General features: G+C 42.3%; 1 protein-coding gene across 3 annotated transcripts in view; it reads right to left on the bottom strand.

Annotated features, from left to right (window-relative positions):
- Positions 1-12064: 12064 nt before the first annotated feature.
- The window catches only part of wbp4 (WW domain binding protein 4), a 57278-nt gene continuing 53657 nt past the window's right edge, over positions 12065-15685 (bottom strand). For 2 of the 3 annotated variants that reach the window (XM_060833328.1, XM_060833330.1), the window contains exon 10: positions 12065-12740. In XM_060833328.1, the coding sequence (XP_060689311.1) occupies positions 12539-12740 (202 nt within the window). In that variant the 3' untranslated portion in view covers positions 12065-12538. The remainder of the gene's footprint in view (positions 12741-15685) is intronic. The other variant, XM_060833329.1, reaches the window with a different exon arrangement.

The raw sequence follows: 15685 nt of genomic DNA, 5'->3' as shown, positions 1-15685 counted from the left end.
AAGGACTGTTTAGTTGGTCTGCTGAACTGAACTATGCTGAGTCTGTGTAGTTGTGGTCCTGGTGAGAAGTCAAGGGCAGTTGGGTGGGTCTGTACTATTTAAACTCTGGAAGAAATTCTAGCAATTAGTAGGCAGCTGAGTCAGGGCTCCAGAAAAATATCACGGACTGTGACGGCTCCTAGGTCATGCGCCACTCAATTCAGTGTAGCGGCGTGGATTGGCGACAGAAACCTAAAAGCATTTTTGCTTTGTACAACTGAGCCTGATTAAACCTTCGGAGACAAATCCGGGGAAGTACTGGGATAGTGAAGCTCACTGTGTGTCAAAAGCGGGATGTTATGCCTGTTGGATAAGGGCTGGAATGTCATTTCAGGAATCCAGGAGAACAGGAAAGAATTGTGAACCAAGAGATCATGAGTGGTCATTGAGGCAATTCTAGACATAATGGGTCTTGAATGGATTTCAAAGCCAGATCACTAAGGGTGAGTGATTGCAATTCCTTGTGAAATTTTAATGAGATTTAGTGACCCACTGTATCATGAACATCATGGAGTCCAGACTTAGGTGCCTGAGAAATCCCTGGGACCCATTTTGATCACAATTGCTGCTTGATGTTTTACACGAGGTTTTCAACTTCAGTTTGTCTATCACCCACAATGATCAGTTTTCATGGAGAACATGATGACTTGTCTCCTGCAGAATTACTACATAGAGTCAGAGAGATGTACAGCATGGAAACAGACCCTTCGGTCCAACCCGTCCATGCCGACCAGGTATCCCAACCCAAACTAGTCCCACCCAGACCATATCCCTCCAAACCTCTCCTATTCATATACCCATCCAAATGCCTCTTAAATGTTGCAATTGTACCAGCCTCCAACACTTCCTCTGGCAGCTCATTCCATACACGTACCATCCTCTGTGTGAAAAAGTTGCCTCTTAGCTCTTTTCTATCTTTCCCCTCTCACCCTAAACCTATGCCCTTTAGTCCTGGACTCCCCAACCCCAAGGAAAAGACATTGTCTATTTATCCTATCCATGCCCCTCATAATTTTGTAAACTTCTATAAGGTCACCCCTCAGCCTCCGACACTCCAGGGAAAATAGCCCCAGCCTGTCCAGCCTTGCCCTATAGCTCAAATCCTCCAATCCTGGCAACATCCTTGTAAATCTTTCAAGTTTCACAACATCTTTCCAATAGGAAGGAGACCAGAATTGCACTCAATATTTGCACCAATGTCCTGTACAGTCCCAACATGACCTCCCAACTCCTGTACTCAATACTCTGACAAATAAAGGAAAGCATACCAAACACCGCCTTCACTATCCTATCTACCTGCGACTCCACTTTCAAGGAGCTATGAATCTGCACTTCAAGGTCTCTTTGTTCAGCAACACTCCCTAGGACCTTACCATTAAGTGTATAAGTCCTGCTAAGATTTGCTCTCCCAAAATGCAGCACCTCGCATTTATCTGAATTAAACTACATCTGCCACTTCTCAGCCCATTGGCTCATCTGGTCAAGATCCTGTTGGAATCTGAGGTAACCCTCTTTGCTGTCCACTACCCCTCCAATTTTGGTGTCATCTGCAAACTTACTAACTATATCTCTTATGCTCGCATCCAAATCATTTATGTAAATAACAAAAGGTAGAGGGCCCAGCACCGATCCTTGTGGCACTCCACTGGTCACAGGTCTCCAGTCTGAAAAACAACCCTCCACCACCACCCTCTGTCTTCAACCTTTGAGCCAGTTCTGTATCCAAATGGCTAATTCTTCCTGTATTCCATGAGATCTAACCTTGCTAATCAATCAGTCTCCCATGGGGCACCTTGTCGAACGCCTGACTGAAGTCCATATAGATCACATCTACTGCTCTGCCCTCATCAATCCTCTTTGTTATTCTTCAAAAAATTCAATCAAGTTTGTGAGACATGATTTCCCAGGCACAAAGCCATGTTGACTATCCCGAATCAGTCCTTGCCTTTCCAAATACATGTACATCCTGTCCCTCAGGATTCCCTCCAACAATTTGCCCACCACCGATGTCAGGCTCACTGGTCTACAGTTCCTTGGCTTGTCTTTACTGCCCTTCTTAAACAGTGGCACCACGTTTGCCAACCTCCAGTCTTCCGGCACCTCACCTGTGACTATCGATGATACAATTATCTCAGCAAGAGGCCCAGCAATCACTTCTCTAGCTTCCCACAGAGTTCTCGGGTACATCTGATCAGGTCCTGGGGACTTATCCACCTTTAACTGTTTCAAGACATCCAGCACTTCCTCCTCTGTAATCTGGACATTTTGCAAGATGTCACCATCTATTTCCCTACGGTCTATATCTTCCATATCCTTTTTCACAGTAAATACTGATACAAAATATTCATTTAATATCTCCCCCATTTTCTGTGGCTCTATACAAAGGCCGCCTTGCTGATCTTTGAGAGGCCCTATTCTCTCCCTAGTTACCCTTTTGTCCTTAATATATTTGTAAAACCCCTTCGGATTCTCCTTAATTCTATTTGCCAAAACTATCTCATGTCCCCTTTTTGCCCTCCTGATTTCCCTCTTAAGTATACTCCTACTTCCTTTATACCTTTCTAAGGATTCACTTGATCTATCCTGTCTATACCTGATATTTGCTTCCTTCTTTTTCTTAACCAAACGCTCAATTTCTTTAGTTATCTAGCATTCCCTATACCTACCAGTCTTCCCTTTCACCCTGACAGGAATATACTTTCTCTGGATTCTTGTTATCTCATTTCTGAAGGCTTCCCATTTTCCAGCCATCCCTTTACCCGTGAACATCTACCCCAAATCAGCTTTCGAAAGTTCTTGCCTAATACTGTCAAAATTGGCCTTTCTCCAATTTAGAACTTCAACTTTTAGATCTGGTCTATTCTTTTCCATCACTATTTTAAAATGAATAGAATTATGGTCGCTGGCCCCAAAGTGCTCCCCCACTGACACCTCAGTCACCTGCCCTGCCTTATTTCCCAAGAGTAAATCAAGTTTTGCACCTTCTCTGGTTGGTACATCCACATACTGAATCAGAAAATTGTCTTGTACGCACTTAAGAAATTCCTCTCCATCTAAACCTTTAACACTATGGCAGTCCCAGTCTATGTTTGGAAAGTTAAAATCCCCTACCATAACCACCTTATTATTCTTACAGATAGCTGAGACCTCCTTACAAGTTTGTTTCTTAATTTTCCTCTGGCTATTAGAGGGTCTATAATACAATCCCAATAAGATGATCATCCCTTTCTTATTTCTCAGTTCCATCCAAATAACTTCCCTCGATGTATTTCCGGGAATATCCTCTCTCAGCACAGCTGTAATGCTATCCCTTATCAAAAATGCCACTCCCCCTCCTCTCTTGCCTCCCTTTCTATCCTTCCTGTAGCATTTGTATCCCAGAACATTCAGCTGCCAGTCCTGCCCATCTCTGAGCCATGTTTCTGTAACTGCTATGATATCTCAGTCCCATGTTCCTAACCATGCCCTGAGTTCATCTGCCTTCCCTGTTAGGCCCCTTGCATTGAAATAAATGCAATTTAATTTATTAGTCCTACCTTGTCCCTGCCTGCCCTGACTGACTCACTTCTGCTCCCAACTGTACCAGTCTCAGATTGATGTCTTTCCTCACTATCTCCCTGGATCCCCTCCCTCCCCCCCTACCCACCTTACTAGTTTAAATCCTCCCTAGCAGTTCTAGCAAATTTCCCTGCCAGTATGTCAGTTCCCTTCCAATTTAGGTGCAAACCATCCTTCTTGTACAAAAGAGATTCCAATGATCCAAAAATGTAAATCCTTCTCCCATACACCAGCTCCTCAGCCATGCATTCATCTGCTCTATCCTCCTAGTCCTGGCCTCACTAGCTCGTAGCACTGGGAGTAATCCAGATATTACTACCCTTGAGGACCTCCTTTTTAAATTTCAGCCTAACTCTCTGTAATATCCCTTCAGTATCTCAATCTTTTCCCTTCCTATGTCGTTGGTTCCAATGTGGACAATGACCTCCTGCTGGCCCCTCTCCCCCTTGAGAACATTCTGCACCCTCTCTGAGACATCCTTGATCCTGGCACCAGGGAAGCAACACACCATTCTGCTTTTTCTCTGCTGGCCACATTCCCCTGAGAATCATCACCTCCTACATTTTCCAAAACACCATACCTGTTTGAAATGGGTATATCCACAAAAGACTCCTGCACTAGCTGCCTACCTCTCTTACCCTTCCTGGAGTTAACCCATCTATGTGAATGTATCTAAGACATTCCCCCCCTTCCTATAACTGCCATCCATCACATACTGTTGCTGTTGCAAATTCCTCATCACTTCTATCTGCCTCTCCAACCGACCCACTCGATCTGATAAGATTGGCATCCAACAGCAGTTACGGCAGATGTAATCTGCAGTCACCCTTATACTCCCTTTAAACTCCCACATCTGACAAGAAGTACATATCACTGTACTAAAGGCCATTTTTGCTCCTTCACAATCTACAGACCCAGAAAATAACACCGTCTTATTCCTCTACAAAACATTGCCCCAGGTTATGGCTTATATTTTAAGTTAAATCAAGAGACTTATCTCCAAAAACATATAATCAAGAAAGAACCCACTGTACTCACTAATATAGCCTTTGTCTTGGACAGACTTAAAACAACGATTAACCTATCTGTTTCTGTGTTGTGAACTTCACCCAAACCGGTTCCTCCAAGATTAGTTGTGAATTTCACTGTTTGTTAACTTTCCCAGATACATTCCAATGTCCAGTGACTCATGAATTCATTTCAATTTTTGGTGGTTTTTGTTAGTTGGAGCACGAGTAAGAATTGCAAGTATTATTTGGACCACTCACCCACTCCTGTCAACAGCAACACTAAGTATTAGGTTATTTTTGATGACCATTTTTGCCGAGAGGTGTGAGGGAGGAGCAAAGGACTGCCGGGAAGTTCTTAAGTGGGTGCACCCAACTCCTGCTCCTCAAAAACCGAGTTAGGGAACTGGAGCTGGAGCTGGATGAAGTACGGATCATCCAGGAGGCTGAGGGGGAAATTGAGAGGATGTATAGGGAAGTGGTCACTCCCCAGATACAGGATAAGAACAGCTGAGTTACTGTCAGGGGGAGGAAAGGGAACTGATGGTCAGAGCAGGGATCCCCTGTGGCCGTTCCCCTCAGCAATAAGTATACCGTGTTGGATACTGCTGGTGGGGACGGCCTACCAGGGGAAAGCCATTGTTGTCAGGTCTCTGGCACTGAGCCTGGCACTGTGGCACAGAAGGAAAGTGGGGAAAATAGAAAAGCGCTAGTGGTAGGGGGCTCCACAGTTAGACGGATTGACAGGAGATTTTGTTGTCAGGAACAGGACTCCTGGAAGGTATGTTGTCTCTCGGGTGCTACGGTTCGGGATATTGCCGATCGGATTTATAGGATTCTGAAGGGGGAGGGTGATCCACCAGAAATTGTGGTACATATTGGCACCAATGATACAGCCAGGAAAGGGATTGAGGATCTGAAAAGTGACTACATAGAGCTAGGTTGGAAGCTGAAGAGCAGGACGAGTAGAGTAGTGATCTTAGGTTTGCTACTGGTGCCACGAGATGAGGAACAGTCAGTAAATATAGCTTAACACGTGGCTGTGAGGCTGTTGCAGGAGGGAGGGCTTCAGATACCTCGACCATTGGGATACCTTCTGGGGAAGGTGGGACCTGTACATGAAGGATGGGTTGCACCTAAAATGGAGGGGCACAAACTTCCTGGATGGGAGATTTTCTCGTGTGGTTCGGGAGGGTTTAAACTAGTTTGGCAGGGGGTGGGAATCAGAGCTACTTATCTGAGAGGGGGGCAGTTGTAGATGGGGCAGTGACAGGATGTACTGAATCCATCGGGAAGGTTTCTACACGATAAAACAAACGGATTGGTTAAAGTGTGTTTGCTTTAACGCAGGGACTGTCCGAAATAAGAGTGAAGAACTTAGAGCATGGATCAGTACTTGGGGCTACGATGTTGTGGCCTTAACAGAGACATGGGCTTCTCAGGGGCAGGAATAGTTGCTAGATATTCCAGGATTTAGAACGTTTAAAAAGAACAGGGGGAGTGGAAAAAGAGGAGGGAGTGTAGCATTGCTAATGAGAGAGTGCATCACAGCTACAGTAACGAAGGTTTGTCTACTGAGTCAGTATGGGTGGAAGTTAGCAACAGCAAGGGAACAGCCACTGCATTGGGGGTTTTTCTACAGACCACTTAATAGCAGGAGAGAGATTGAAGAACTTATAGGCTGGCAGATTTTGGAAAAGTGCAGATGTAGCAGGGATGTTGTTATGGGTGATTTTAACTTTCCCAACATTGACTGGAACCTCCTTAGTGCAGATGGTTTGGATGGAGCTGTTTTTGTTAGGTGTGTTCAGGAGCGTTTCCTTACTCAGTATGTAGACAGGCTGGTAAGGGGAGAGGCCATTTTGGATTTGGTGCTCGGCAATGAGCCAGGACAGGTGTCAGATCTCCCAGTGGGAGAGCACTTTGGTGACAGTGACCACAATTGCCTCATATTTACCATGGCCTTGGAGAGGGAAAGGAGCAGTTACCAAGGACAGATATTTAATTGGGCAAAAGGAACTTATGATGCTATTACACAGGAGTTGGGAAGTACACACTGAGAGCAATTGTTCCACAGAAAGGGCACAGCAGACATGTGGAGGCTATTTAAGTAGCAGTTGTTGTGAGTGATGCACGAATTTGTTCCTCTGAGACAGGAAAGAAGGGGTAATATTAAGGAACCTTGGATGACGAGAACAGAGGAGCTTCTCGTCAAAAGGAAGAAGGCAGCTCATGTAGGGTGGAGGAAGCAAGAATCTAGCACAGTTTTAGAAGATTACAGGTTTGTTAGAAAGGAGCTCAGAAATTGACTGAGGAGAGCCAGGAGGGGGCATGAAAAAGGCTTGGTAAGAAGGATTAGGGAGAACCAAAGGCATTTTACTCACACTTGAGGAATAAGAGAATGATCAGGGAGAAGGTAGGGCCGATCAGGGATAGTGGAGGGAACTTGTGCGTCTGGTCTGAGCAGATAGGGGAAGCCCTAAATGAGATTTTTGCTTCAGTTTTCCCCAAGGAAAGGGACCTTGTTGTGAATGAAAACTTTGAAGAGCTGGGATACAGTCTTGACCAGATCAAGGTTGATGAAGGTAATGTGCTGGAAATTTTGGAAAACATTAAGATTGATAAGTCCCCAGGGCCAGACCAGATTTATACAGTGGGATGGGCTTCAGATTAGTATGACAGGGCAGTGCAACTTCGAGGACCGAAGGGCCTGTACTGCGCTGTAATGTCCTATTTTCTATACTATGCTGCTCTGGGAAGCGAGAGAGGAGGTTGCTAAGCCGCCGGCAAAGATATTTGCCTCCCCACTCTCCATGGAAGTCATACTGGAGGATTGAGGGAGATGAATGTTGTTCCTCTTTTCAAGAAGGATAATAGGGAAATCCCTGGCAACTACAGAGCAGTCAGTCTTACGTCTGTGGTCAGCAAAGTTTTGGAAAGAATTCTGAGGGATGGGATTTATGACTATTTGGCAAAGCATAGTGTGATTAAAGACAGTCAGCATGGCTTTGTGTGGAGCAGGTCATGTCTCACAAATCTTATTGGTTTAATTGGAAACACACTAGCTTTCGGAGTGTCACTCCTTCATCAGGTGGTAGTGGACTACCACCTGATGAAGGAGCGTGGCTCCGAAAGCTAGTGTGCTTCCAATTAAACCTGTTGGACTATAACCTGGTGTTGTGTGATTTTTAACTTTGTACACCCCAGTCCAACACCGGCATCTCCAAATCAAATCTTATTGAGTTCTTTGAGGAGGTGACAAGACAGGTTGATGAAGGTCAGGCAGTGGGTGTGGTGTGTATGGACCAAGGCATTTGATAAGGTTCCCCATTGTAGGCTCATTCATAAAGTCAGGAAGTATGGGATACAGGGAGATTTGGCTATCTGGATTCAGAATTGGCTGGCTGACAGAAGGCAGAGAGTGGTTGTAGATGGTAAGTATTCTGCCTGGAGGACAGTGTTGAGTGGGGTCCTGTAGTGAGGCCTCTGCTCTTTGTAGTTTTTATAAATGACTTGGATGAGGAGGTTGAGGGGTGGGTTAGTAAGTTTGCAGATGACACAAAGGTTGGAGATGCCGTTGATATATCGAGGGCTATTGCAGACTGCAGCGCGACATTGACAGGATGCAGAGCTGGGCTGAGAAATGGCAGATGGAGTTCAACCTGGATAAATGCAAAGTGATGCATTTTGGAAGGTTGAACTCGAATGCTGAATATAGGATTAAAGACAGGATTCTTGGCAATGTGGAGGAACAGAGGGATCTAGGTGTGCAAGTACATAGTTCCCTCAAAGTTGCCACCCAAGTGGATAGGGTTGTTAAGAAAGCATATTGTGTTTTGGCTTTCATTAACAGGGGGATCGAGTTTAAGAGCTGCGAGGTTTTGCTGCAGCTCTACAAGTGTCTGGTGAGACCACACTTGGAATATTGTGTCCAGTTCTGGTCGCCTACTATAGGAAAGATACAGAGGCTTTGGAGAGGGTGCAAAGAAGGTTTACCAGGATGCTGCCTGGACTGGAAGGCTTACCTTATGAAGAAAGATTGAATAAGTTCAGATTTTTCTCTCTGGAGAGGAGGAGGAAGAGAGGTGACCTGATCAAGGTACACAAGATAGAGTCAATAGCCAGAGACTTTTGCCCAGGGCAGGATTGACTGTTTGAAGATATTAGGAGAAAGGTATAGAGGGGACGTCAGAGGAAGGTTCTTTACACAGAGAGTTGTGAATGCATGGAATGTGTTGCCAGCGGTGATGGTGGAAGCAGTGTCATTAGGGACATTTAAACAACTGCTGGACATGCACACGGAGAGCAGTGAGTTGAGGGGTGTGTAGGCTAAGTTATTATATTTTACATTAGGATTAAACCTCAGCACAATAGTGTGGGCCAAAGGGCCTGTCCTGTGCTGTACGTTTCTATGTTCTATTTGTTCAAGCATCATTGAACTTCAAGATTGTGGCAACCCTATCGGCAAATTATACCCTCTTCGCATTAAAGAAATTCTTGCTTTGTTCAACAATTTCTAATGAACACATAAGCAATGAACCAAGAATTGTTTTAAATTAACTCGTTTTATTATCAGTAATTTTTAGTGGGAGTTTTTGCAGCATCTTCTGCAAAGGCTCCTTTTAAAAACTCAATGTCTGACGCTTGTTAATTCTATGCTTCAGCATTAAAGTTGTTCATTTGCTCAGGAGCTAATCAGATGGTTGTCACCAAGTTGATGACCATTGGCAAAATCAACAGTCACAATTCCAAAGTTGCTGGCTGAAACTCACATTGTATAAAACCCCAGTTCGAAGTCATTTATTTTACACCATTTCCCACTTCTTGCAAAGCAACAATGTCAAGACGACTTACAATGTTTCAGTATCTTACTTTTCAATCGCACAGCAATTTCATCCTTAGTCTTTTGTAAATCAGTCCCTTCCCCAGTAGAGTAAAACGAAAAGATTTTCTCCACAAGAGTATTGATAAATCTAGGGCATTCATCATCACAATTCTTGTACAGTAATTACTGTGCAGTGAAGGATCCATATTCCGTTTTCAGGATCTTGCAGTAAGCAACATTTTATGTTTTCACTGTAATATGATTGAGCTCACAAATGCCATATTAAGTAGAAATGAATTCCACACTTCAGATATAAACAACAACTTGCATTTATTCCTGATGAAGGGCTTATGCTCGAAACGTCGAATTCTCTATTCCTGAGATGCTGCCTGGCCTGCTGTGCTTTGACCAGCAACACATTTGCAGCTGTGATCTCCAGCATCTGCAGACCTCATTTTTTACTCTTTATTACCTATACCTCAAGTACAGTACAAGTCCCAAGATACTTCATTAAAAGGTTAACAAAATCAACACCAAGCAATATAAGGAGACATAATGGCAGAATGAAAATCTTGGTCCGAAGTAGGTTTTCAGAAGAAGAAATAAGCATAGAAGGGGACTTGAGAGTAGATGTAGAAAGGCTGCTTCCCCTTGTAAGAGAGCCTGGGACTGGAGGACATTTCTTCGAAAAAAAGGGTCTCCAATTTAAGACAGAGATAAGAATTTCCTCTGTAAAAGGGTGGAATTCTTCACTATAGAGGCTGGGTTATGAAGTATATTCAAGCTGAGACTGACAATTTTTAATCAGTAAGGGAATGAGGGTTATGGGGAATAGTAAGGAAAATGTTGTTGAGGAATATCAGATCAGCCATAACCTCATTGAATGGGACAGAACAGACTCAGTTCTACTCTTCTGTCTGTTGGACTTGACAGCATTATGAAAGCAATTCTACAGCTTGGACAGGAGGCAGCTGGTGGCATAGTCAACAAAAGACGTGACCAAACCAGAAGTGTTCAATAGGCTAGAACTGGAACAATGCAGATAGGTCAAGAGGGTTGTAAGAGAGATTAGAGATGGTGAAGTGATGCCATAAAACAAGAATGAGAAATTTTGTAACCCAGAACTAGAGCCAGTGTAAATCATATTGAATGATTGGGATGGCACGGTGGTTAGCACTGCTGACTCTCAGTACCAGGGACCCAGGTTTGAATGTGTGGAGTTTGCACATTTTCCCACTGTCTGGATGGGTTTCCTCCATGTGGTCTAGTTTCCTCCCACAGTAAAAGGAGGTGGATTGGTCATGGCTAATGCGGTGTTATGATGATAGGGTAGGGTGTGTATCTGGGTGGGATGCTCTTCATAGGGTCAGTGTGGACTCAGACTGAATGACTTCATCAATACTGTAGGAATTCTATGACTCTATCTAGAATCATAGATAGATTTGCAATCCTTTGACTAAAATTTTCTCATCTCACTCCAAATGATCAATCCATCTCTGAGATTTCTCAACCAGCGGAAACAATCTCTGTGTCCATTCTCTCAAGACCCTTCAAAGGTTTGTCTCGTTGAGATCACCTTTCATTCTTCTCAATTCCAGAAAGTTTTAGCCGTATTTACCCTGTCATTTCAGGACTTGCTTTAGTGAATGGGATGTGGTGTAAACGGAGTCAAGCTTTGAGTTAATATTTAAAGGGAGTGTAAATGAGACACCAGTCCGGAGAGCATTAGAAATAATGAAGAGATAATGAAGGCATAGATGGGAGCTTCAGCAGACAAGTTGAAAAGCAGAGAAGATCAACAACAACTTGTCTCTTAAGATCTTTAAAGTTCAAAATTAACATCACAACGCAATGTTAATTCCATTCACATTTTACACCTCCATATTTAACATTTTCATTAAACAAAAAAGGTGCAAAATTTGTAAAAGTTGACATGTGAGACTGGTGTATGTTAGTTCAAAAACGCAGTGAGTAATTATAAAAGCATACGGCACATTCGCCTTTTTTGCAAGGGATTAGCATATAGGAATAAAAAGATATTGCTACAGATTTTGGTGAGAGCTCATCTAGAGTACAGTGTGCAGTTTTGGTCTTCACAAAAGGATATACGTGCAATGGAGGTAGTACAGAGAAGGTTCACTAAAACAATTCCTGAAATGACACAGTAAATTAACAGAGCAAGACAAAGTGTTGCAAATCTTTGGAATTCTCCATTCCAGAGGGTTTTGGATGTTTGGTTGTTGGATACATTTAAGGCTGGGGTAAATAGATTTTGGTGGTTCAAGGAATTAGGGTGTGTAGGGTGCAGATAGGAAAAGTAGAGTTGAAGCCCAAAATCACCATGATCATATTGAATGGAGGAGCAGTTTCAACAGGCCGAATGGTCTACTCTGGCTCTCATGTTCAAACAAACAGCAATATGGCTCTAGCTGACAGATAGCCCCCAAAACTACTGGACAGCTGAGTCTTTTTTTCTAACAGTTAGTTTTGGATCTGAATTCATAGTGTAGCAAAGCAGAATTGAAGGATCTAATGACAAGCCAACATATTAGCACTCAGTAAAGTCTCAATCAGTGGGCACATTTCACAATTTTATTTTTGACAGCTATATCTTTGCATACACAAGTTATAGTGCAAAAATATTTCAAACAGCTTTCTGTCAGGACTTTATACAAAGATGATATTATGTTGAAAGAATCATTAAATTCAGAACACACACTACAGAGCTCCAATTAATGCATTACTATAAGCTATAAGGGAATACATTATTTCCTTTAATATTTAGTACAACAAAAAACTTAAATGTCTTAACAAAAGAATTCCCAAGACTATAAATGTTGCTGTCAAACCAATCACAAACCTAACAGTCTAAAATGGCCACAGTGACACTATGTTTTGCAGGTTTTTGTATTCGATTCAACTTGCAAGTTTTAGTTATTCTAAACCATATATTTTTTAAAAGAAACACTTTTTAAAAAAATAATGCAGTATTTTACACCAAACAAGGCCAATTAACTTCCATGAGTTGAAAATCTAGGCAAATTTATTTACTACAGCAATCAAGACCAAAAAGCATCGAATGTATTTCTGAACTGTGTTTTGGTGATGTTCAGTTATCATTCCCTTTCTGCCGCAGATTTCTGGATTTGCCATTTTCAAGTTTTCTTTTTTTGAATACTGTGTCCCCCCCTGCTTCATCCCTCAGCGAAGTTATTTCTTTTTGTTTAAACTTGACTTTGGGCTCATGCTTTACATCAATTGCCGGTGTTGCTGAACAATCAACTGTTGGTAACTGCAAGTCTATCTGTTCACTGTGGGGGCAAAAAGAAGGGAAATGTTTAAGCAAAACAGACCAATACACAATTAACATTAACACTACAGACATGACGGTCAGTGCAAATAAAGCTTCTCCTCAATAACAGCAATTAAAACTTATCTAGCACCTTTCACACCCTTTGGATGTTCCAAGGAACCTCACAGCCAATTAGGTACTTTTGAAATGCAGCGAGTGTGTAATCTTTGAAATTTTCTCATGAGGTAGGCTGTAGGAAAAGTGGTGGTCAATCTACTTAGACAATTCCTAGAATATAGCAACAATTAGATTTTGAGATGTTAATTGAAGAATAAACATTTAGGATAGTGGGGCATTGAACCAGAAACTCTTTCTCTCCATAGATTCTGCCTGACGTGGTGAGTTTCTCCAGCAATTTCTGCTTTTGTTTCAGGTTTCCACAGTTCTTTGTTTTATTCTAGTGGGGAAATTTCCCTGCTCTTCAAGGACTGCTGTGGGATCTTGTACATCCGTCAAAAAAGGAAATAGGGTTCAGTATAACATCCCATCATAACAGTGACGCTTCAGGTAGTGCCGCATCCCCTTGACATTACATAGGGGTGTCAGTATCGATTGTGTACTGAAGCCTCTGGAGTATACCTTACATCCACAGACTGTCAGGCTTGGAGGCTCCAAGTGGTTATGGTCGTAACTTTATGGATTCAACCTAGACTAATACTAACATCAACTAGTGTTACTATTACACAAATTTACTTTAAAATTTTCTCCTCCTGGCTTTCCTGTACACATTATCCAAATTATAACCAATTATCTGCTGTGGCGTATTTATGACTGTACTCCTAGATAAACCTTATCTTGTTGTAGTAATACTCACACTCAACGTTTAGATCACTTTTTTCAATATTGTCCCATCTCCCATGCCCACACTGCTGACGTCGTATGCCTCTTTACAGCCACAAAGTACTTTTGTTCTGAAGGGTCACTGGACTTGGAAAAATTCTGAGTCATCAGACTGGAGACATTAACTCTGATTTCTCTTCATAGATGCTGCTAGATCTGCTGATCCTTTTCAGCGACTTTGGTTTTTGCTGGAAAAATTAATGCTGCTTTCTCTCTACAGAGGCTTCCAGACCTGCTGAATTTCTCTAGCCATTTCTGTTTTTGTGTGTTTAAGTTCTTTAGGTGCTTGGCAAGAGCCAGAGGAAGAAGTGATTGACAGCTTGGCACGCCGACATGTTAAGTTACCAAAACCAGCTTTAACTGACACTGGAGTTTAAAGCTAAGAAAGAATTCAGAACATTTTGGCCAGAATTAGAATCTTATTTAAGGGGACAGGTAGACTTCTATTTAGGGAATAGAGAAGTTCCCTTTAATAGCGAAGACAGTATGACACATGTTGTAGCACACATCATTCATTTTGAACCAGATGGAGAGATCAAAATAAATAAGTTACATGACCAACATTCCCTCCCTTTCATCCCCATGTGAAGAGAATTTTCTTCTCTGCACCAATGTCGAGGTAATGTAACATGTGAGTCACCAGTATAAACAAAATAGCCTATTAATATTTTTAAAGTTATTGATATCTAAAAAGTAGCATGCTAGTCCAGATGTATCGACTTCAATTATAAAATTTACCACAGTGGCATTTGAACTGGGAACTTTTGCGTTTTAAGTTCAGCACATGATCACCAAACTCTATCATATAAAGGAGGGAGGCATTTGTGAAGTTTTTACAATATCTTTTATAAGTTGAATTGTAGTGATGGCTCGAGGCAAGATAAGAATCTTTTATTTCAATTTGACAAGTTTCGAATACAAAGAGCCAAGGAGGCTTGTCCTTTGAATTGATGGAAAAGGCAACTTTTCAGCTTGAGCGCTTTCTTTTCTTCAAATTGCTATGAATAGTGAAGACAATAGCTCAGGTGATTCTTCACACAATTATCAGGCAAAGGTAAAGTGTCTCGGAGCCTGAAGATCTGAGGCTTTTGTGAACTGGAAAGTAAAAGTCAGAGAGAGACAGAGGGCTGAATTTTCATGTGGCTGCAGGAATGGCAAAATTGATTTTTTTTCTGATATTTGAATTTCTTTTCCCGTTTTCACATTCCCAAATCTACTCTGGATTTTTAAAAATTAATAACAGGTTCCTATGAGTATGCCTAGTGCACAAACAGCAAAACCCACCCACCAAAATTAGGGTTTCCCATTTTAATGGAAGGATTAAAATTAGATTGGCTCCTTCACACCATTTTCATTTGTATTATAGGATTTTGAAAGCCCATTGAAAGCATGTCAGGTTTGACAATTTGGGAGGAAAGTGGAAAGCAAGCTGAAGAACAAAGTATTTTCATGTCTACAAATGTCAATATTAGGGTCCGAAGGGGATATTTAAGGAACTTTAAACAATGTTAGCATTTAAGTTGGTGGCACGGAGAACCGAGGTGGGCATTTGGATCAGATTCCCCAAGCCCCACCCGATGCACACATCCCATACTGCCATATGAAAAGAGAAAAATCCTAAGTAGTCACATATCAGTCTGGAGTGTGGTTTGCAAGATGAAAAAATAGCCCAACTCTAAAAACATGCTGCAAAGAGGATAATCCAACCCACCATGTTCCTATAAATTGAATGCCTATTGAAGGGGGGGGAGAAACTACAAATTGAAACTTGGGAAAAGCTTTGTGATGAAGACAGAATGGAAGACAGACTGTTGTGGTAGATTTAGGAACTGAACTGACAGCCAGACTACTGCGACCACTAGGACTCATAACAGCACACAAACCAACAGCCACTCTCAGACAACAACTCACCAGGACAAAGGACCCAATACCCAGCAGGAGCAAAACCAATGTAGTGTACAAAGTCCCATGCAAGGACTGCACAAAACACTACATAGGACAAACAGGAAGATAGCTAACAGCTCGCATCCATGAACACCAACTAGCCACGAAACGACACGACCA

This window comes from Hemiscyllium ocellatum, chromosome 12, assembly GCF_020745735.1.
Source record: "Hemiscyllium ocellatum isolate sHemOce1 chromosome 12, sHemOce1.pat.X.cur, whole genome shotgun sequence".
Taxonomy (NCBI): Eukaryota; Metazoa; Chordata; class Chondrichthyes; order Orectolobiformes; family Hemiscylliidae; genus Hemiscyllium; species Hemiscyllium ocellatum.
Note: the sequence above shows the minus strand (reverse complement) of the source record. Positions and strands in the feature narration are given on the sequence as shown.